Genomic DNA, 24,426 nt, shown 5'->3' with positions numbered 1-24,426 from the left:
GCATTAGCAACTAGGTTAAAATTTTTCTCCAATAGAGTTGCCACTACACAACCTAAAGATATTTCAGATTAACCATTATACCATTACTGTACTGTGCTAGAACAATCTGTGCAACAATCGTGATTCTGTACACGTTAGCTCATCTTACTGGGGATAATTTGAAAAAGAGATGACGTAGACGCGAGCTGTAAGTTTTTAGGAAGCCTTGGGAAAGCAAGCTAAAGAAAATAAGGACGAGTTATTTAATTTCTGAGTTTGTCTTCTCATCTTTGAAATGAAGTTAATCAAATAAGATTGCACTGCAGGTTATACGTATACATAATGAATACTAAAAAACTGGTGGCTATTGTGATTGATTGATTAGAGAAAGTAAAGTAGGGCCTTTCTGAATGCATCTAGTTAGAAGGAATTTGGCAGAAAAGCACTGAACTTCAGCTGAAGTCCTCTAGTTTAAAAAAAAAAAAGCAAAAAGCAGTTTAATATCTTACCTGCAACAGCAGATTAAAAATTAAAAGTACCTATGAAGAGTGTGCAAGAAAGACAAAATGGAAGTTAGTAATAACCTATTCTTTGCTAATTCAAGAATCATAAAATACATTGATATTTAAGTGAATATAAAAACTTTTAATGTTCAAGTGTTTCTCAGCTGTACTCCTAACCAAAGGATACCACATTCATATAATTTTGTGACAAGGTGTTTTACAAATCACACGACAACTATATGGCTGTTATGCTTTTAATGGAGGGAGGCACAAAATCCATCAATGCAAAAGAAATGTTTTACACTCATTAGCACAGTGATTGTTAATTTAGGGATACACAATGTGTTAAACCTCAAAAACTACAAAGTTTCCTGCAACCAAAGATAATGGAAAGGCTCCTTAAGTTTTTACCCACCACCTTTAGTTTTTAAAGTTCTAAATGGTATCGGGGAACTAAAAAATAATAGGCTCGTTTCAGCTGTGGTTCAAGAATTCTAATGAAGTTGTATGGCAATGACACTGGGAATGTGAAGTTTCCCCAAAAGGGCTTTCTAGATGACCACATCACAAACTTTAAAAGTATTTCCAATAACATATAGGCAAGTTGAGTGGCTTAATAGTGTAAAAGCCTGGAAAGCAGCTAAGATGTCTCATCTTACAGAATTTTAAAACATGGTATAAATACCATTTCTCTTCTACAGAGAAACTTTTTAAAGCATGGACATAACTTTAAGGATGCTAAGGGAAACATCAATACTTTTCATAAAGCTTCAATAAACACCCCAAGGCACAGTGTTCAAAACGGCCTATTCACTAAAATGTCACTGCATTATAAGGTATAGGTATGCTATGCTTGCAGTGAGAGGACATTTAATTTATGCCTAGTTAAAAGCACCAGGTGTCCAGTTCAGCTTCCATTTACACAGGATGCACCAGTAACATTTAGGATAGTGAATAGTTCAAGTACTACATTTCCAACATGTCTTGCCTTTTGCTTTTTGATTAGTCAGCACTGGGGCTCTTCTGCCTGTGGTTCTTCAGAATATTTTGAAAGAGGCTAAGATTACCCTGAATATAGTCTTCAAGCAACATGGAGCCCTTCTGAAAGAGCTGTCTAGATACTTCAATAATAACGTTTAGAGGAGGGAATAAAGATAAAACTTCAAATAGTTGAGTTTGTTTCAAAAAAAGAAAAATAATGTAGAATCTGGCATGTAAGCTAAAATGTTTTGTAATTAATGTCAAAAATTGCCAAAATTGTTAATACATGTTTTGGTAAGAAAAAACCACTATATTGGCAAGGTTAATTATTTGTGTGAAATAATATTGTACATTAATTAAACAGAAGAATTCACCGTTAATGGAAGAAAACCCACAACAAGGGAAGCATCCAAAGAAGGGCAATCAAAAGGTTAGGTAAGTTTACTAGTTTTAGAATACATCAACACACCTTGATTATAAAACTATTTCATTTTTAAAACTACAGTGCTTTAATGTACTTCTAATAACAACCCAAACTAAGGAGCCGTGGAGGCTTATGAAAAAGACCCACCCACTACGATGCTGTGTTTCTAGGGTAGGGGTGAATTAATACTTCTGTAAGAAGGAACTGAATCACCTCAACATCAACAAACAGCCTTTTTCTTTTACACAGTAACTCATAATTTGATTTATTATTTCTCTTCACTAGTTCAAAATTAGGCAGAAAAGGAACTACATCAGACCCAGAAACGCAATGATTTGGCAAGCCGCAGTCACTCAGCTCATGGATTTGTGCTAATCTGCAGAAAATTTGCTTGACTCTAGTATTCCATTCCTTCACATCTGTAAAGAAAAGCCCATAGATAAAAAGTCATTTCACTGCAGGATAAAAAGCGAGTTTCTTCCCACCCTGAAGCTCTCATTTCTCAATAAGCTACTAGAATCCACACAGGCTCCAAAAATTCTCCCAACAGCTACACCATCTTGAAAGGTCACTTTCAAGTATGTCCTAGTTATTTCATGGAGCAAGTTCAAGTGAAATACATGAAATTTTTATGATCTCTCTTTTTCCCACCTCACCTAATACAGAAACCATTAATAGGAATACAGTTCAGTGGGCAAAGTATGAATTCATATATAAGGCAAAATATCTTTGAGCAGCTGAAACTAATATTTGCACTAGTGGCATGTACCCACCTGTAGAGGAGTTCGATACAACCATTTTTCTTTATCAACTTTAAGCTGCATACAGGCAAAGAGATCACAAACTGCTGGGAGGCCGTAACAGTCTGGGGGAAAGCTGCGTTCCTCCTGTAGGGGCGAATTAAGTAATACTTCCTGCAAGAAGACAAAAGGTGGATTGCTACATGACAACTGGGAGGCGTGAGACCAACAATTCATCTTCAAATAGTGTAGTGTCTATAAAGAATGATGTAAATGTTGGGCATTCTAATAACAACGAGCAAAGGGGACAACTATTTTCTCTACCGCTAATCTTTTCCATAAGTAGCAATAAAATAGGCCAGATGGGGATTTGGGGCCTAGAAAATGCACAGAAATTTCAGTCTGAATAATCATAAATCCTCCACTCTGTTGCTAACATGGCACCAAAATTAATACTTAAGCCATATTTAACAGTTAAGATATTTAAGGATCTGGCCCATTTGCAAGGTTTGGGATTAAGAAAGTAAAAATGTATTAAATATACTTCAAAAGGTGCTATTTTAATGTGTTGTGCTCACCTTGGCCTTTCGAAGTAGCCATTTGTCTTCTCCTGAGGATAACTGGCTAAGATTTCCTGTCTTCTTTCCTGGCAAGACCCAGTCAGCTGTGTTAAAGGGACACCAGGAAGTGGCCAAGTGGCTTGTAAGCTTTGGTATGCCAGCTCTGTCCTCTCTAAGAGGCACTTCCTTGGGACATCCTTCTTTGCATGAGGGGGTAATGAGCCACTCTGACAAGGGACTGTTCCTTATGACTTGGAAGGAATCAGCAATTCTAGAAGAAGCCATTGCCTTCGGTGCCTTGGCTTGTTCTGTTGCCTCTCTTCTGGATGGACAGAGCCACATATTCAGGGAATCTTTATGTTTCTCAGGTTCAGGTTTTGGTTCCACAGGCATACCATTTTTATCCTTTCCTTCTTTCTTCAGAAGCCATTTACACAGAGCTTCCTTCTCACAATTTTCATCACACACGCACTCTGCAAAGCTCGTACAGGGCTCATTGGCTTTGCAGACCTCCTCTACTTTATATGGGTCTTGATGATTCTGGACAAGCCAATCCTCAGTAATCACGCTGGGAGTGGACAAGGGTTTCTTGGCCTCCAAGTGGTCATTCAGGCACTTCAGGTTGCCCAGGTTCTCAATCTCCACACCTTTAGGCTGGTTACCCTGACAATTGGTACAGGAATCAGGCTTGATGAGCCAATCATTCACACTATAGGACTCCTGGAACACCTGGAACAAGAGCTTAAACTTCTCACTGGTTTCACAGCTGCCATTCCCAGCCTTCTCAAGCTTATGGGATTCCTGGGGAGTCACCAGCCAATCGGAAAGCTCCATCTCATCTTGATCAAGAAGCTCTAGATCTCCAACCTTTTCAATTTCAATGGAGTAAGAACTGGTAGTAGAATAGCTGTTACACTTTTGGTAACTTGGTTTTTCAGAAACTTCTTGTTTCTGACTCTTGTGGAGCCAATTTTCCAAGCCCTTTAGGTTGCCCCAGACATTACTGAAGAAATTGCAGGCTCTGGCAGAAGTCTACATAAGAAGTACACAATATTAGTTTGCCAGAATATTATGACTGCTTTGGGATTCAATGATAAGACTTCTACTTATATTTACCACACTGCCCAATGTTTCTAAATTTAAGTATATACATAGCCAAAAGGTATGGGATTTCTCTATTAATCTATTAAAATATATGGTTACATTAAAATTTAATTTTCTGCAGTTTTAAAATAAACAAGGCAAACTAGGAGAAAGCATTTGTAGCAGTTTATAGAAAAGAGACTAGTACTTCTATATAATGTGACTTTATGAATAAAGAAGACAAAAATGAGCCATGGATATGATGAGACAAGTCATCAAAGAAGGCTAATAACCATGAAAAATACTCAACCTCCTTGGTAATCTAAGAAACTCAAAACAAAAGTTTTTACTGTTACTTTGTGTCAAATTCAGAGAAATAAACTTGTTAACGACTACCACTATTGGAGAAGTTTCAGGGAAGCAGGTCTCTTCAATACTCTGCTGGTGGGAATATAAACTGGTATCAACTTCCTGGAAAGCCAAATTGGCAATCTGTATCAAAAGTCTTAAAGGGTCTGCAGAACTATAATCTAGGAATGCCATTTCTAAGAATTTATTCCTAAAGAACTAATCAAGAATGTACGCAAATAATCAGTTCCTGGACATGCAGAGGAAATGTATTTATATTCAGAAAAACTCAAGTTTAGAGCCAATCAATGAAATATTATATACTGTGAAGGATTTTATGGAAGAAACTAAATGACAGAGAAATATATTCATGCTCTATTAGTAAAAAAATCTGCTAGCCAAAACAAAAGTTACAGAATGATTTTTTTTTTAAAGTATATGTATGCATAAACAAAAATGTTACAGTGGTTGTTTCTGCATGTGGGATTATGGGCTTGTATTTCTTTATACAGTTTTTTCCTAAGCTTTTTATCTACAGTGTAGAGGTGTCACTATTGTAATAAAAAGTTATTAAAAGATATATGTTTCCCAGACTAGAACTAAAAACCAAACAAAGACGTACACTATCAGTTAATAACCAGCCCCATCTATTACTTCATCTATCTCAGAAACAATAAAGGCAGCAACACACCTGACTATTCTCCAAGGTCTGCTTTTGGTTGAGCCAGTCCTGCAGATTGGTACTGGGTATGTAAGGAGCCTGGCGACCGCTGGCAGGTTTGCTTCCAAGGAGCCATTCGCTGAGAGGGACAGATGTGGTGCTGGATGCTGACTTCTGCTAATCACATAATACTTTGCTGCTTAACAAGGCAATGTCAAATGCAGTAGAAAGTTTGCCAGAAAAGCAGGAGACCCAAGTTCTCTAATCTTGGCTTGATGCTGACCCTGCACAAGTCAAATGACTTCCCTAAGCCTCCATTTTCACAATTACAAAACAAGGAGTATAGGTGATCTCCAGGGTTCTTCTCAACTCAAAACTTCTAGGATCCTATATTCACATTGCCTTTAGAAGTAAATCACCTCTATGGATGATAAAGAGAAGGATCCCTAAGAGAGAACCAACCCAATCAGAGAGCTATTGATAATTCTTATGAACTAACTGGTAACAATTACTTTCTTACTCAACACCTCTAAAACCTCTAAATTTCTGACATTCAGTCTCAAGGGAAGCATTTAATTGCATAAACTAATTTATTACCACTGGTGCCTTTTTACAAATAAATGGTAGCCAAAAAAAAAAAAAGTGATATAATCAAAACCCAAAAGAAATATAAGCCAAGTAATAGCTCAGTTACAAGAAACAAAATGACATTTTACCTGCTCTGGCAATGCGATATAGCCTCTTTTCTCCAGGAAGGGCCCAATGTTTGATGAACTAGCATGAGCCATCAGGTGCTCAGGAATTTGCTATAAGAGCAAATTAATCATGTTTACTAATGTTATGCTTTCATACCAAAAAAGTGAAATTGTAATCCCTAAATTTCAAAAGTTTAAGCAAAGTGTTACATTTCACTAGAATAAATATTTTTTACACTAAATTCACTGACCTATGAAGTAGTTATAAAATCTGAGAGTTCCCTATCTATTGTACTACATAACTATCTTCACGTAAGAAACCTTCACCAGAATTGGTAGTATTACTACTTCTAACAAGACCCAAATGAGACCATATTTGACTCTATATTAAAGATCATTCAAGCCATAAATTTCATAAGAAAAAAGTCAAAGGTATTTAAAGAGATACCAGATGAATTCTAGAGATGATCAATGAGTCAATACCACATTCCAAGCACTACCAGCCTAATGCTCTATAAATTTAATCAGAAAATGAAATTTCTGAAGCTTATCAAATTCTCAAGAAAGCCACTATTCACAGTGAAAATGTGTTATTTTTAAGACCACCTGTGAGGCCACAGACCTGAGAAGCTCACTATGAACCTTCTGAGATGAACACTACTCACAATGGTCTTAAGAGACCCAAACGTGGTGATTGCCTGGCGCAGGGCAGTTATATCGGCTTCAAAGAGTAGGACAGTCGAATCTTCAGGTTTGAGGGTCAAACTGCCCAGTCTGGAGAAAAAAAATAAAACCTGGCTATTTTAAAGAAACATCTATTTCAAATTCATCCAAAATAAAAACCAAATTGTGAGTTATTTGAAATGATTGTACTTTTCGAAGAAACTCAACCAAAGATAGATGACTTAACCATGTACCACCAAGTACGATGTTAAATATATAAAGCAGGATGATCTTATCCAAGGAACAGAGACATCAAGTTAAATCCAAATCATGCAATGAGTTACAAAGTGACTCTTTTTTAATACACCATAGTCAAAGAGCCAAAGTCAAAACAAGCAAAAAAGGTCTTTACCTCTCCAGGCACACGGAGACTTGATTGGCTAGGTCTTTGTTCTGGGTGCACTCCAGCTGATGAATAAGACAATTGAACTGGCCCAGCAACTATAAGAAAAATGAAACCATCTATCCACAATGATACTAAAAGCACCAAGTGTATCCAAGTTAACAAATAGCAAATAGCACTTGAGATTAAATTTTTATCTGATCTGTGTTAATGCTGCATTACAGAAAAAACAGTCTCTGGAAACCAGAAACCATATTCAAACCAATCACGGCCTTGCAGTCATCTTACCCAGTAGAGCTGTTGGGCCTGCTGCTGAAGCGTCTCCTCTTTAAGCTGATAGATGAGATCTACCTGTTCATACAGCCACACCTCACGGCTTCGAAGGCATTCCAGGTGACGACTTATGCAGCTGTGAATCTGGGCTTTCACCTAGAAAACATATATATGTTAGCTTCACTAGTGCTATAAGCTCAAAGAATGGTGTTTCCCACAGAATGGTGAGGTCCCTAAACTTCTGGCGGTCACAAATCCTTTTGATTATCCAATGACATTTATGGAGTGTCTCCCCAGAAAAATGCATACATTCAAAATTTTGCCTATAATTTCAGCGTTGAGTCCCGAATCCCATCCATGGAACCACCAAAGCCCCATGGACCCAGTTTAAGAATCCCAGCCATAAATGCATATCTAAGCTCCAAAATCCTCCTTCAATACTCCTTCTTCTAAGAGGATCAGGTTTATTTTGGGTGTCCTAAAGGAGTCAAGAGAAAATACAAGGATATGTCATGCAATACTGATGCCCCTAAGTTTTCCACATAATTTGAAAACCTATAGTTTTACAAATTCATCAGTGGAAGAAGACAAGAATATTAACTTAATAACTAGCCCTTACCTCTTTTCTCACCCTACAAATGAGCAACACATTTACAGTAGGCCAATTTAGTAAAGAGATGTGCCACTACATGTCAACAGCCAGAAGACCATTAGGGTAGATAGACAGTTTATGTAAAATTATAAACTAAATGTTTCTGGAAGCATAAAGAGTGATTCAAAAGAGAGATAAATATAAAAATTCTAAGGAAGAAAATCATAACAGCTATAAATTATCCAGGAGAATCCATATAAGAAACGATATTTTAAAACACCTTTTTCTGGATAGTAAAGTGGTATTTCAAAGTCATGTAACACTTGGTCTACCCACTCACCAGCAGAACGCTATTGGGCCAATAGAAGGAACAGATTTCGTTCTGGCTAGCTCTAACAATTAAGTCATTTATAGAACCATGCCACCACCAAAACCATGCCAATACCAAATTAACAGATGGTAGGGGACATGCTGAAGTGCCATCCTTTATGCATTAAGAACACAACTGACCAGTTCAATGAGCTGAGCTCATTCACTTTGTTACTTTTTAGTGGATGGCAGTGCTTGGCACAGGGACCACACAGAGAAGCAATCAAAAATGCACACTGGACTGAATTCTCTAAGGTGGTGCAGGAGTTTCCAGATTCTTCTAACATCTGCTTTATTTTCCATTTGGAATCAAAGGCACCAACATTTCAGGCAGACAATGCAAGGCATGGGGTAAAACTTTTGGGTTTGGACAAGCCAATCCCTTCGCCATGCTCTAACCAGCCCTGTAATAAGAGTTCAGACAAGGGAAGAGAAAAGCACACGTCACACCTCTCGCAAGTTATCTTTAATTTGCTGTTCAGCCCGGAGAACTCCACCAATAGCAAGCTCCAAGTCCCTCCGTGCATCACAACACCTCAAATGGGGTTCTTTATTACTGGAGCAGCCACTCTGGTCCTGTGAGGTACTCATTCTGCTCCCTGTTCCTTTAAAAGAAAAAAAAAGAACAATCCAAATTGCACCATAATTACAACCAAAAACCACCCTGCAATCATCCCCCAAATGATTATTCCAACCAGCTCCCAGTTACTAACTACTTAGATTACTTCCAACATAGGACTTGGTACATAGTATACCCTTAATAAATATTACCTCCTCTTCCCCGCCCACCACTACTGTGTTCCTGCCCAAAAATCCTATGCATCTACTTTAGTTACACTTTACATGGGAACAGATATTTCTGAAAAAATACACTAAATTGCCTGAATTGATAGGGCATATAGCCTCCAAAAAGTTAAAAGAACACTAGATTTTAAGTTTCTATTTACATACCTGAAGTCACAGGGGGCATGTGTTATCGTTTTACAGATTTAGAGCTGAAGACTAAAAGGTCTAGAAGGACCCATGATTACTTTGGAAAGAAGCTGCAAACCAATAACCTAATACACAGAGTTTAGAACATTGTTTAGATCTGGCATTAACCTAAATTTATTGGGAGGATTAAATTTTTTATCCCCCCCCCCTTTTTTTATTTAGGAAGAACTCAGGGATGCCTTCATAGCTAGGAAGCTCTCAGGAATGTAAATCTGACAAAATAATTTCATGGGATTCTGCTATAAGGGAGGTACTTAGAGAAACTGGTGTGGGAAACCACAGAGAGTTTTCTAATAAGCATAGGAGAGAAGAAACAGAAGTGGAAAAATACCACATAACCCAAGATATAATGATATGAGACTGGGACAGAAGACTGTCAGAAAAGCAATGAAGCAAAGCTTGACAAAAACTGCTGGAAGAACAGTCTGATGTCTATCCTGGATAGATCTAGAATCAGAGATGGTTTCTAAATACTTACAAAAAGAAAGCAGTGATCACAGTAGCCCAGCATGGATTCACTAAGCCCTGTGACACCAAAATTATTTCCTTCTTGGGTAGTTTTACTAAACTGGCCAGTCAACATAATCCTTTAGACACGATATATTTGGACAATAGTAAGACTTGCGACAAGGTTGTATACGATCTCTGTGGACAAAGTGAACATGCGCAAAACAGGCCAACTAAATTGAATCATAAAATTATTTTTTACAAAGTACTCAAAGGATAATGAATTGAAACCAGTCTGTTAAGTATTTAGAGGTATGCCTGTTTTCCCCAATTACTCTACTGTTTTCCCTAATTGCCTGTATGAAAACACAGAAGGCAGACATTAAAGTTGGAGATAACACATGGCTGTGACAAAAATAGATTCCAAACAATCTCTACATAGCTGTTAAATCTTATAAAACAAAAATGTAGATTTTTTTTTTTTACTTGAACGGGGGAGGGCAAAGTGGAAGAGAATAAATGTAAAAGGATGGAGATTTTTAATTGAAAGCAAGTTCTATATGAGTTAGCAGTGTGCTGGATCTCAGGCGAAAATTACTTACATGCTATTTGACTACATTTACCAAAAGTATAGCATTTGCCACTAATCTGTTCCATGTTTATTAGACTAATTTTGAAATTTCTTTCTGAATAACAAACTTCAGAAAGAGGCATTTAGAAAAAAAAAGAAAGGGGCCTCATAACCATGAAAAATTTCTCCAGGAAGAGAGGCTGTTTAGTCTAGATAAGAGAAGTCTCTGGGAGGACAAGATTACTATTCTGGAATACTTGGAGACCTGTCAAATAGAATTAGACCTGTTCAGAATGACCCAAAGGAGTAGAGGAGGATTAATAGGAGACATCTGAGGCAACATATAAAAGAACTTCCTAACAGTCCTGAAGGAAACGACCTTCTCAGAGAAGCAAGCCAGCTTTCGGCTGAACAGCAGTCTACACAGTGCAAATGGCTGACTGCTCATCTGAGACCCAGGGAACTCTGGCCTACACTGCATCTTTAAGCCGAGGTTTAGGGCCAAGTGGCTAGCTAGAAGCTGAAACGGGCCGAACACTATGATTCCCCACCCTCAGAAATAAGACAGCGGGAGGAAGAAGCCCAGTAGGCTTTCTTTTGACCATCTCAGCAGAAAATTCACATTCAGGAACTAGAGTTCCTGAAAGATTCAGGAAATTTTCTAACTTCCCCCTGCTATTTTGTTGCCACAGTCTGTTTCCCCATAATGATCTCTAAAATGGAAGGGCTTCATTAACTGGATTTGACAGGAATCCCCTTGGAGATTTTTTTCCAACCTTTGAAACACCAGCTGCAGCTACTTTGCTACCTTCTTTTTCACACTATAAGCTGCCCTGTTTTAAGCACGCCATTAGTGTGCACTTAGTGCACACTGTAGGAACTTGAACAATACCTGCATAACGAGTGAAATGCTGGCTCATATTCAGAGAGTGGAATGTCACCTCATTACCACAAGTTGTTTCACTTTTCACTTAAGTTACTTATATGCAAAGCATGTTTAGCTGTCTTTCAAATGTATTAACCAACTTTCACCTGTGCCAAATTTCCCATTCTTAGGTCCTCACCATGTGTATGCAATGCCACAATGCCTGGCACAGTGTAAAATTTAAACAATAACATTAAGTCAAAATGTTGCTTCACAATGTCAAAAACCAGTAGTTTTTGACATTGATCACGTGGGAGACAAATTCAAATGCATACAGTGCTGACTTAGAGAAGTCTTCTCAAGTCCATCACAAATACTATACAACTGCCTAACAAGAACAGAATATGGCAAGAGTACACAACTTGTATTTTCCCCTTATCAGCTATGGATAGAAGGTAGGATGAGATTTAAAAGTTACAAAACTGATTTTCCCCACATATTTATCCCTTGTTTTCAAATTAAAATGTGTTATCCTTCAAAACAGTCACCTTGTTAGAGTAGGGGTCTTTAAAGCCATTAAGAAAACCTGTTTCATTCCTTTACGGCCAGCCCCAGGGATGTCTGTCCCTTTGCTGCCCTTGGCGCTGACCCTCCTCCTCCCTGTGGAGCAGTCAAGGGGCAGTCAGCTTCCAAAGCTTAAATCCCAAGAAAGAAGCCGTGCAAAGGTTTGCCTTCTTGTACTGCAGTGAGGAGAGAGCCCTCAGAGCTGAAATCAAGAACTCCACCACGTGGGTGAATTCAAACCACAATAAGGTGAAGTCTGAGCTAGCTTTATGAAATGTCACATCCAGAGAGACCTGTATGAGTTATCTAGCTCATATGGTCAATTTCAAAAAAAAAAAAAAAAAAATTCACCATTCCTTTCAGCTTGGAGAGCCAATGTAGCAAGCATGATGTTTAAGAGATTACTCTGAGGCCTGACAAACCAGAATTCCAGCTCCATCTGCAACCTTCAGACCCATGAGCGAGTTACTTAACTTCTCTGGACCTGTTTCCTCTAGAAAAATGTGGACAATGACAGTAGCTACAAAGTGCTGCAATGAAGTTAAAGTGAGACAATATCTCCCTTTAGGCACTTAACCCAGGCCCTGCACACTGCACTTTTTAACGCTTTGGTTGTTTTTGGTTAGCTGAGTTATGGGGACCTAAAGAATCTCCACCTATGGACTATACAGAAAGCAGCACTGAAGCTAGAAAAGGCTTTGAAGTGAGGAGACCCTGACTTAGAATCATTTAGCCATTAATCAATGCTATGACCTTGGACCATTTGCCCTTTTTGAACCTAATGTCCTAATTAAATAAGTGAGGATAACAATACTTACCTCATAGACTTAGGGGTGAGGATGTGGTACTTGTTTAATAAATATAGCTCCCCATATACTCCTCTCACTATAAAACACAGCAAAAGACAAGTTGTTTTTATGGCAAAAAGTCAGTAGTCTAAACTCTCTAATATATACCAAATATACACACACTTTTGCCTGTTTTCTAACCTGTAAAAAGACTGGACCGGGGGCTTCCCTGGTGGCGCAGTGGTTGAGAATCTGCCTGCCGATGCAGGGGACACGGGTTCGTGCCCTGGTCTGGGAAGATCCCACATGCCGCGGAGCAAATGGGCCCGTGAGCCACAACTACTGAGCCTGCGCATCTGGAGCCTATGCTCAACAAGAGAGGCCGCGACAGTTGAGAGGCCCGCGCACCACGATGAAGAGCGGCCCCCGCTTGCCGCAACTAGAGAAAGCCCTCGCACAGAAACGAAGACCCAACACAGCCAAAAATAAATAAATAAATTAAAAAAAAAAAAAGACTGGACCAAATCAGCTCTAATTCTAAAATTCACATCAATGAAAGACTACAAAAAATGTCTTTTTCTCTTCACCTTTATAATCCAAACTACTGCCCTACCACCTTCAACAGAGGATTGCCTTAAATGTGTATTTTTTTTTTTGAGACAAGTTAAAAGTTTAAGTGCTTTCTAAAACTTCCCTGCCTCTAGGGTTCCTGTTTTAGGTTTTGGAGGAGGAGAGAGATCGAGGGGGAAACACACACATCCCTCAAACAAAAAAATAAGGCTCCAGGAAAACCTAGAGCTTTCTTCAAAGAAGAGTTCCACAAACTATATATGCCATACTTGCACAATGCTTTGCACGAATCTAGTTATGAAATCCAAAGATCATGGAACCAGAATTGAGCAACTAAACCACAAATGAAGCTAAGTCCTTATCATATGGTTTAACCATAAAATTTCCAAAGAGCCATAACCCTCTTGTGACCGACACAAACCACAATTTAAAGTTGAAAAAACCTTAGCCATCTCTTTAGTAGACTACTCTCATTACACAGATGAAGCCACAAAGCCCCAGAGAGTTTAAATGACCCATCCACAGCCATTACACGCAGATTTGGGTTTAGAACTAGGGTTCCTAGGGTCTAGTCCTGGATTCTCTCCTTCTGACCAGCTTGTTCTTCCTTTAGTGTATTATCACCCATAAATTCTTTTTATTTGCCAACACTAAAGATTAAAATTAACATTGCAATGGGTTACTAACGGAACACCTTCCATTAAGAATCTCAGTCCATTCTCACAGTCCTCAATAAATTATAACAATTTTTCAGAACCATCTTCCTTAGATAATGCTAACAAAAATAAACAGCACATCATGACAGACTCAGAATAATCAAAACACTTCCAAGATGAAGGACAGGAGCAAGAGCCCTGGGTTCTGATCTCACATCTTATCACAACCATTCCACATTCCATTCCTCTGTCTGAATGAAGGCTTATATCATTTCTAACTGCACCTTTCAGGTCTCACTGCTTGTCCCCCCTTCCCAAATGGCCCTCCTCTCCAAAAAAGGTGTCCACTTTTCACTTATTTTCCTAGCATCTAAATCATTGCGAAAAAACCAAGCCCTTAAAAAACAGACCCATAAGATACTTACTATGTTCTATGAATTACTAAATTCGAAACACTAACTGCCCATTTGGTTATCTTTGATAAGACAACATATAACAGAACATCTGTACAAATTTTCAGGAAAAAAATTATAATAATAGTCCGCATGCAATTTTACCTTGAGACATTTCTTTTTTTTTTTTTTTTTGAGACATTTCTTAACATTTTCTTTCTTCTTACTGTCAGTTTTAAAAAAATAAAAGGTTTTTTTATATCACAATTCATTAACTCAAAGGTTATCTATACGTATCTTATCCTAACCCTTTAATTCTTTAATAGTTTCTGAAATTCAAGATCTGATTCTTCGTAATTTAAAAACTATGTAAATAAAGGTTAATTCCTGAAGAAACAAACAAAATAAGGTAATAAATTCACGATAGCACATTTTAAGATCGTTTAACACTTCAGACCTTACTGCGCTCAGATCTACCTTTATACATGTAACTATGAGCAATCAATTCCAGCACTTCAACTTTCCGAAGCAGTAACTGAAAACAGACCACAATATTGGTCATTACCATCTAATGCCAAGTAAAGCGTTTCTAGTTCAAAAGCAACAGTGACTCATGCGACTTTCCAGGTTCCCCAACACTTTCTAGGAGCACAGGCGCCCTAAGAAGCCTGGGTCCCGTCCTCCCTGGAAGCCGCAGCCGCGCGTCCACTCTCCGCTTAAGAGCGGGCACGAGCACCGCTCAGTACGCATGCACACAGCCCCGGCCGCAGGGTCCGTTTCCAGCCCGGCAAGAGGAGCCCACCCCGAGGGCTCCCGCTGCGGCCTTGGGCTGCCAGACGTACCTCCTTGCAGGCCAGGTCCCCGCCGTGCAAGCTGCCCGGCAAGCAGAACGCTGCTTTATCCGCGACCAGGGTGACAAAGGTTCCCTGAACCCTCAGGCCGCGCCCCGCCCGCGCGCCTGCAGCGCCCCACGGGCGAGCGGGAGCGCGCACGTCGACGCCGGGGTGGGGCCGCAGGCACCGCCCACTCGGGCGGCTCGCAAGACCCTCCAGCTGCCAGAGGACCCCCCCGCAGCCTCCCGCAAGGCTCCGGCGTGGCCACTTGGCCTCCCGGCTGGACGCCACCATCCCCGCCCGACCGCCCAGGGCGAAGCCAGCTCGCAGAGCCCCGAGGGACGCCAGGGGCTCCTCTCCAGCCTCTCCTCGGCCCACCTGCTCCAGCGCTTAGCCTGTGTCCACCCCGATCCGCGCCCCAAATCGTCAAGACGCCTTTAAGGATTTTGCTGCTAATCACTACAAAGAAATAACAAACGTGGGCCAGTCAGAAGGCTTCCGGAGTTATTATTGGAATGTTCCTGTCCAGTAGCTCCTAACTACCTCTGAGATTACCACTGTCAGCCTGAGGTTCAAGCCCCGGCTTTTGTTTCAGGCTCTTACATCTCACTTGACATAACTCTACCTATACCCCAGCGTCCGTCTGTCTCTCTCTCAAACACACTTCCACACGGCCTCAGGCCAGTGCTGCATTTAACACTCATGGATGCTTCTCATTCAACAAGTTGACTGAGCACCAACCAGATGCCAAGCTCTATTCTAGGTGCTGGGAATACAATAGTGAAATGAAAGCTCCACCAGGAGAGACAGTAATACAGAGTAGTTGAGAGGATGAACTCTGGAGCTAGACCGTTTCCATACAAAACCTGGCTCTGCTACTTAGATGCGGTGTAACCTTAGGCAAGTCACTTAACCAATCTGTGCCTCAGTTTCCCCATCTGTAAAATGAGGACAATAATAATGGGCCCAACTCAATGAGAATTATATGAATTAATATACAAAAAAATGTTTAAGACCGTACCTGGCACATGGTAAGTACTTCCTGTCTGATGATTATCACGCTAATGGTGCTCTACTTTGATGCCCTTTTCTCCGAAAATAATCCTCAAAGTCTGCATATCCAATCAGGCCAGAGACAGAATTCTATACAGCCTTGTCATTCCCTTCAATTTTTTTAATGTAAAATACTTACTCTCATCTATGCATATGAAGCTATTTTCATAAACAGTAAGAGTAAAGCAAAACCACTTGACAAAAAGCAAAGGCCAGTGGACACTGAAGACTATCACCCTCAGATTAAGCATCCCTCAGATTTCAGATGAACAGAGTTTATGGAAGTGCCTGCTTTATCTGTGTTGCACAGTTTCTGGGATCCCACTTCAGACATTCACTACCAAAAATAATAAGAACACAACTTATCTCTGAATTCAAAATTTCTTCATTGGAGAACATATTTTGTGAAGATACAAAGAAGATACATACCTCGGAATGATGAAAGTTAAAATTTGATAGCCCTTTGTATTTATACTTTAAGTCAATGGCTAGAAAAAAGGAATTCTCAGTCTGTAAAAATATGACTAATGTCAAGAACTTTCACCTCTCTTTTATACGCCACTACAAAATAGTTACAATGTAAATACAGTAGGAACTTTGTTGACCATCACCTACATAACCAGTGGTCTCTATGCCCTCTCTAAAGGATCCTGGCCAATGCCTCAGCACACTAAATGCTGCAGCTCTTCTTCACTTGAACTTACTTACACAGTTACTGAGAGTCGGTGTTATTCTGTTTATGACAGCTTTAGTTGTTCCTATAATGATGTGACTTACTAAAGAGTATATAAATATAAAAAGACTGGGGAGAGAAAAAATCATAAAAATCTACAAGAATTCTGCATTCAGACTTTGCAGGCACCTCTTTACTCCCTTAAGCTTTGTTATTTGCCCTGGCATATTTACGAAATGTTTAAGTTCTAAAGGGGAAAAAGTCATAAGGCATTTCACCTCTCTTCTGTTTCAAGATTTCTACGCCGTCTCACAACAAGAGAACCATCTATTTCCCGGTAGATTAGTAGATCATCTCATCTAAAGAGAGCATAAACTATAACTCTCCAATGGTTCCCCCCCGCCTACAGGATAAAGTCCAAATTTCTTTAATAAATAAAGTTCTCTGTCTTCTGGCTTCAGCCTGACTCTCCTGCTGTCTCCCCAGAGCAGCGCCCACACCGTGATCTTCCAGACAGCAGTTCCATGCATAGACCAGGCTGCTTTGCCTTGTACAGCTTGGCTCTCCCAGCTCTCTCTGCCAGCAAAGCCAGTTCCTCCCCTTCTCCCCACCTGTCTGCTTTTCTGACTATGCTTAAGTCACCAACACTATTAAGCCTTTCCTGACCAAGCATCCCATTCCTCAATAGTTTTGACCTAGAGAGTTAACTGCTGCCTCCTCTGGGCTCACTGTAACCTGTGTAAGTTTCCAGCATGACACCTATAACACATGTTATCCTTACTGTTACATGTCTGCCTCCTTGGCCTGAGAGGTCCCCAAGAGAAGGGACCACATATTATTTGGCTTTGTACACCCTAGTGCTGAACAGACTGCCTGCTATCAGTATCATGGCATTACCAACCCCCCTTTACATTCTATGTGCTCTATTGAATTGACATAAAGAGAATGGTGTCCCTGGAGTTGTGCAGTGCTGTAGCCCTCAACTCAACAGAGGCTTAATACATGTTTGATAAATGGATGGATGAATAAATATAAATGAATGCTCAATTTCAGACCAGCCACAATAACTATGGTAGAGTTGTGCTTCAAACATAAGTAATCAACTTGATGTCCCACTAAGGCCTGCATTAATTCAGGAGGGTTTTTCAGAAGTGGAAATGTTTCTACCATAACTATTACTTTTTGTTCTCTTTCAAACAAGACAAAACTAGCAAGCATATTGCTACTGAAACTATAATTCCAGGATAGGCACTGATATAATGTGTCTTTCCTGACACCAAGCCCATCAAAGCCCAGCTATACAGATTCACAAGCACCAGCTGATTTAACTGTATTTACAGTCAACTCTGGATTTTTTTTCTCTGATTTTGCAGTACCACAGAAATTCCAGCTGACATCACAGAAGTTTGGTAAGCTTTCAGAAGTAGGGCTGTGCCCTATCTTCAACTTGAAACTTCTCGCCATAATATAGCCAAGGTTAGGAAAACATGTTATTTATCTACTATCACAGTAATAGTATCATTTTATCCCTGATTTTATATGGTAAACACCTTGCGGTTTTCCCCACAGAAGTAAGCAAGTTATAAAATATTTTCCCTCCTCTAAAGCCTGGGGGACTAGAAAATATGCCAAAATAAAACTCAAAATATACGTGAGATCATGTTCTTATGAAATCTGTAATTGTCCAAGTATTAAGAGACCTAACTTCTTGTCTATGAGCAACTGACAAGCAAAAACCTTTTAACCTATGTTGCCAGTTACTCACTCCTTCACTGAACCAAATTGTTACATTTCTAAAGGACTCAAGGCAATGCTAGATAAGAGGAATATTTAGCAACCAAACATACTCCTTGCCTCAAAAAGAACATCTTGATTCCACTGCATAATTGAGCCAAGCAAAATCAGGGATGACGACTTGGGATAAGAATGGCTAAGAGAGTTAGAATGAGCATTCATGTCAGTAGTAAAAAAAAGCACCCTCAAGATAACTTTTTGTTCACTTGCCAGTGAATCTATTTAATTCAAAGAGTAAGGATGACTTGCCAGGATTTGAGGTATGGTAGGCTAGGTGGGAAGTTTACAAATTAAGACTGTAATGTTATGATTTAACAAGCAAAGAAGACAAGCTGAGAAGGACTATATGGCAGCTCCTCTAACTGACAAGCATAGATAGAAACACTATTAAAACAATTCACCAGGGCTTCCCTGGTGGCGCAGTGGTTGAGAATCTGTCTGCCACTGCAGGGGACACAGGTTCGAGCCCCGGTCTGGGAAGATCCCACATGTCGCAGAGTGACTAGGCCCGTGAGCCACAACTACTGAGCCTGCGCGTCTGGAGCCTGTGCTCCGCAACAAGAGAGGCCACGATAGTGAGAGGCCCGTGCACCGCGATGAAGAGTGGCCCCCGCTTGCCACAACTAGAGAAAGCCCTTGCACAGAAACGAAGACCCAACACAGCCAAAAATAAAAATTAATTAATTAATTAATTTTTAAAAAAATGAGTAGAGGCTTATTCCTTCAACTCTACCATGCTGTTATCCATTGAACTTAAAAAAAAAAAAAAAAAAATTCACCAGAGCAAAAGTCATGAACTTGGCCTCCTTATCAGCCTAGGCCACCTGCATTGTTTACATCTTGTATGTCGCAACAATGTATTTAGACATACCTATATTGGAAACAAAGCCAAAGTGAAAACCCGGAGCAAAATTTTAAGAGGGCCAAAAAGCAGCAGGAAGAATAATAAAACTGCCATGGAAATCTATAGTTCCTTCATGAAAGTGAACATAATCCAGTATATACATATTGGTTGGTCCCTTATCATAATCACTTTAGACTTGCAACCTAACTAGTAAGTATACAGAGACACTGAATTCACTGATTTCAGTAACACTCAGAAGGTGCTCTCTGATCCAGCACCACATTCCACTGTGTATCCTGCATTGTGACAGGTCTTCATTCTCTGAGGCTGGAGCTGCTCCTCCAGCATGCCTCAGGGCCCTTGCATTTATCCTCCAGATATCATGCCCACTCCTCTTCCTTAGTGTCATCTTCCTCACTACCCTATGTAAAATAAGTCTTCCTTCCACACACCCCCCCTTAATATATTTTATTTTAAAATTATCTCCATAGTGTTTATCAGTATCTGACACATAGAAACCATTTATTTTCTGATCCCACTTCAGAAAACACACTAGAAGATACGTTCCACACAGGCAGGGACTTTGTCTTTTTGTTCACTGTTATACAGTAGATGTTCAATAAATATTCGTTGGAAGAATGGATTCAAGGACTTCCCTGGTGGCGCAGTGGTTAAGAATCCGCCTGCCAATGCAGGGGACATGGGTTTGAGCCCTGGTCCGGGAAGATCCCACGTGCCGCGGAGCAACTAAGCCCGTGCGCCACAACTACTGAGCCTGCGCTCTACAGCCCATGAGCCACAACTACTGAGCCCCTGCGCCACAACTACTGAAGCCCACGCACCTAGAGCCTGTGCTCCACAACAAGAGAAGCCACCGCAATGAGAAGTATGGGCACAGCAACAAAAGAGTAGCCCCAGCCCGCCGCAACTAGAGAAAGCCTACGCGCAGCAACAAAAGACCCAACGTAGCCAAAAATAAATAAATTTATAAAAAAAACAGAAAAAGAGTGGCTTAAGTATTTAATATATCTATGTGCCAAGACTTTTATTTTTACACATTATCTCATTTAGTCCTCCCAAAACTTTAAGGTACGTACATACTCTCAACACAATTTATTTATTTATTTTAACATCTTTATTGGAGTATAATTGCTTTACAATGGTGTGTTAGTTTCTGCTGTATAACAAAGTGAATCAGCTATACATATACATATATCCCCATATCCCCTCCCTCTTGCACCTCCCTCCCACCCTCCCTATCCCACCCCTCTAGGTGGTCACAAAGCACTGAGCTGATCTCCCTGTGCTATGCAGCTGCTTCCCACTAGCTATCTATTTTTACATTTGGTAGTGTATATATGTCCATGCCACTCTCTCACTTCGTCCCAGCTTACCCTTCCCCCTCCCCATATCCTCAAGTCCATACCCTACGTCTGCATCTCTATTCCTGTCCTGTCCCTAGGTTCATCAGAACCTTTTTTTTTTTTTTTTAGATTCCATATGTATGTGTTAGCATAAGGTATTTGTTTTCCTCTTTCTGACTTACTTCACTCTGTATGACAGACTCTAGGTCCATCCACCTCACTACAAGTAACTCAATATTGTTTCTTTTTATGGCTGAGTAATATTCCATTGTATATATGTGCCACATCTTCTTCATCTGTCAATGGACACCTAGGTTGCTTCCATGTCCTGGCTATTGTAAACAGTGCTGCAATGAACATTGTGGTACATGGCTCTTTTTGAACTATGGTTTTCTCACGGTATATGTCCAGTAGTGGGATTGCTGGGTCATATGGTAGTTCTATTTTTAGTTTTTTAAGGAACCTCCATACTGTTCTCCATAGTGGCTGTATCAATTCACATTCCCACCAACAGTGCAAGAGGCTTCCCTTTTCTCCACACCCTCTCCAGCATTTATTGTTTGTAGATTTCTTGATGATGGCCATTCTGACTGGTGGAAGGTAATACCTCATTGTGGTTTTGATTTGCATTTCTCTAATGATTAGTGATGTAGCAACACAATTTTAAAAACAGAGAAACTAAGGCTTGACAAGGTTAGATATATTACCTACAGTCACAGGATTCCAAGTAAAAGAACCAAGATTTAATGCCAGATGAGTCTAAGGTCTCCAACCACACAATGTATGTTGAAGGGATCATTTAGGTGTCAAGATTTTACTATCTCTTTTTATTCATTCAACAAATATTTATTGAGTGCCTAAGCTGACACATACTGTGATAGTCCCCAAGGACACAATGGTACACTTGCCATCTAGAGGAAAATCTGTGCCATTGAGTCACCGAAAACTAAGAAAATAAGAAAACTTTGAAATAGACTGCGATTTAGAAATCCATCAGCAGCAACAACTGCTCTGAATGCCTTCCAGTATGCCAACCCTTACTCTAGGAGGGAAATGATCATAAAACACTAGCCAGGAAGCTAGTGGGGGAGGGATATGTATCAGAATCACCTGTGCAGTTTTATGAAGCCCCTACACAGGCTCCTGAGATTCTGGCACAGCTAAACCGACTGAATCTTAATAAAATGTGGGTGGGGTGGGGAAACCTATGTATTTCTAAAATAAGATACCTCCTCCCTCTTTGAGAATCACATCTTCCTTTCCCTGCATAGCTCACCAGGCTTCTCCACTTTTGAAATACTTCTTTGCCCAAAAGTAATAATATAATTGTAGAAGTTTATTTAAACACAAAATACAGTATCATAAAACTTTAGACCACTAGGTTTTCCCTGGGGACCCAAGGACAATAGAAAAGGAGGAAGGAATATTAAAATGTAAGAAATGTTACCGTGCTAGACTTTACATATACCATCTCACTTACTTAACAAATCTGCAAGCTAGCAAACCGTCAAGGAGCAAACCAAGTAACTTGCCTCAAAGGTACATGTACCACACCCCCCACCTCCACTGCAGCATTTGGGTGGGTCTTCCTCAAAGGCTCTGAGGTTCTTTAAAGTTCAGAAATGTCACATTAGTACCCCTGTGCAGAAATGAGCCAGCTATGATTACCTGCCCCGTTCTCACCCAGGAAGTAACTCAATAGTCCCTACAACCATATTTCCATATTACCAAGTAGGCGGTTCAAACAGTTATGCTATGGTGAACCTTACCCTGATTAGAAAACAACACAAAATGGTATGGTGAAAAAAGCTCTGCCTTTGGGGTCAAATAGACACTAGCACTCCGCCTTCTGCCATTCTTGATCGCATCACCCCTGTTACATCACGTGACACTTAAGACTATTTATATGGTCATTATTGGTCCTGCCACAAGAATTTAGTTCCATGAAAATAAGGGCTGTGCCCATTTTCTTTCATTGCTATATCCTCAACACCCTGAACATATAGGCACTGAATTAAATAACTGTTGGTGGAATGAGTCAATGAACTAGCAAGCCTCGCTTTTCTCATCTGTAAAAAGGAGATAATGGAACTACCTCTCGGGACTGTTGGGAGAACTACAAGCACTTTACGGTAAGTGACGCTGTGTTGGCAGGTAGAGGGCCGAAGAAAACGTTATCTTCTTCGCGTTTCCACCCAACAGGCTAGGAATGTATAAACTCTGGGCCCGTTCGGGAAAACAGGCCCCTCCTTGCTCCAAGTGACCCCGGCGAGAGGGAGCAAAAACTTGGAGCTGTCACAGCCGGGGCCGGGGGACGGGCGGGCAGGCAGCCATTGGTGGTCCCCAGGCCAGAGTGTCTAAGGACGAAGAAGGGAGAACAGGCCGGGCAGGGAGAAAGAGGTGGCCCTCAGGCCGAGAGTCGAGGGCCAGAGAGAGGAAGGCAGGCCCAGGGCGGCGGGCAGGCATGAGGCGGCCGCCCTCGAGGCAAGCGGGTCGAGGGAGAGGCCGGCCTCTAAAGGCAGGCCCAGACAGGCCCATGCCGGTCCGGTACGCGGCCATGGCGCCCCAGACGAACCCGCGGCGTTGAGAAAGGGAGGAGGCACACCCGCCCCGCTGGCCCCTCCAGTTCTTACCACCTCCGAGTGCAGCTCCGGACGTTCTGAGTAGACCTTCGCGGACAGAGGCACTGCCCGATACAAGCCAAGGGCCTAAAGGCAGACTTCTCGCGAGAACACAACCTTCCTCCCACGCCTCATACCATACGTTTGACAGTCTCGCGAGATCTCAAGTCGAGTCGGCCCAAGGTCCTTGCTTAACCTCCAGAGGGCGAGAGCGCCGGCGCACAAGTTTTCCTGGGCTGCAGATCAGGGTCCTTTTGCCGTTTAGGAATAAATAAGGTTAAATGAAAGAAACATTTGTCGAAGGCAAGCTCTGTAACGAGGACTATCCTAAGTGATTCTCTCACACCCGATGTCCTCACAAGGCAGATATTATTTAGGCTTAACGTACAGATGCAAAAATAAAAGTCAGAACACACAAAAGGACAAAATATGATTCCATATATATGAGGTACCTACAACAGCCATATTTATAGAGACAGAAAATAGAATGGTGGTTGCCGCAGACTTGGGGAAGGCAAGTTATTGTTTAATGAGTACAGAGTTTCTGTCTGGGAAGATGGGAAGTTCTGGATATGGGTGGTGGTGATGGTCGCACAGCAATGGGAGTATACTAAATGCCGCTCAGTTGTCCACAAAAATGGTTAAAATGATAAATTTTATGTTATGTATACCTTGCCACAATTTTTAAAATTCAGTAAATAAATAAATGTCAGAGCCCAGGTTCCAAATTACACCATCTGACTTCAAAGCATTTTCTTGTTTGCACCATATCACACACCACACAGTTTTCTGCACTCCACATTCCACCACTCTGTACCTCCCCTCACATTTTGGCGTTAATTATCCACATTGGAATTTTATTTATTTGTTTATTACCAGATGTTAAAATAAGAATCTTTCTTAGTTCTGACAGAGGTCCCCAATACTAGCTGCTAACTGCTCCCCAGATTTCCCATCTGAGTAGGAATTGCAAAGGAAATGATTATAATTGGGTTTTATGCATCTCACCCAAGAATAACAAGGGGCAAGGCTATCTCCGCAGACAGCAACAGGAAACATAGGTTCAGATGCAGAAGCTAAAAGGGCTCTCATGGCCTGTGATTAGGAGCGGAGCTGTAGAGAAA

The 24,426-nt window shown here is 40.7% G+C and overlaps 1 protein-coding gene across 5 annotated transcripts; it reads right to left on the bottom strand.

Moving 5' to 3' along the window:
* Positions 1–722: 722 nt before the first annotated feature.
* On the bottom strand, positions 723–23,420 carry NCOA4 (nuclear receptor coactivator 4). Of its 5 annotated transcripts, none has more exons than XM_059899194.1 (10): positions 23,315–23,420; positions 8,725–8,879; positions 7,329–7,469; positions 7,050–7,138; positions 6,640–6,748; positions 5,996–6,085; positions 5,310–5,456; positions 3,206–4,219; positions 2,661–2,801; positions 723–2,306 (listed from the first exon to the last, which is right to left on the bottom strand). In XM_059899194.1, exons 2-10 carry the CDS (start codon positions 8,863–8,865, stop codon positions 2,301–2,303), a joined length of 1,878 nt encoding a protein of 625 aa, XP_059755177.1. In that variant the 5' UTR covers positions 8,866–8,879; positions 23,315–23,420; the 3' UTR covers positions 723–2,300. The 5 variants fall into 5 exon arrangements, with proteins under 5 accessions (XP_059755177.1, XP_059755181.1, XP_059755178.1 ...); XM_059899198.1 differs by having other exon boundaries at positions 5,310–5,453; XM_059899195.1 differs by having other exon boundaries at positions 23,318–23,399.
* Between the last annotated feature and the right edge of the window lie 1,006 nt (positions 23,421–24,426).

The sequence above is a fragment of the Balaenoptera ricei genome, chromosome 16, assembly GCF_028023285.1.
Source record: "Balaenoptera ricei isolate mBalRic1 chromosome 16, mBalRic1.hap2, whole genome shotgun sequence".
NCBI classification, from domain to species: domain Eukaryota; kingdom Metazoa; phylum Chordata; class Mammalia; order Artiodactyla; family Balaenopteridae; genus Balaenoptera; species Balaenoptera ricei.
Note: the sequence above shows the minus strand (reverse complement) of the source record. Positions and strands in the feature narration are given on the sequence as shown.

Bases quoted from the DNA above. Each gene is read 5' to 3' on its own strand.
- NCOA4 (XM_059899194.1), bottom strand. From the start codon at position 8,865: ATGAGTACCTCACAGGACCAGAGTGGCTGCTCCAGTAATAAAGAACCC. The intron at 6,086-6,639 runs GTGAGTAGTGTT...TTGCTCTTATAG, and splicing joins TTGGGTCTCTTAAGACCATT to CAAATTCCTGAGCACCTGAT. The intron at 5,457-5,995 runs GTAAAATGTCAT...TTATGTGATTAG, and splicing joins ATATCGCATTGCCAGAGCAG to CAGAAGTCAGCATCCAGCAC.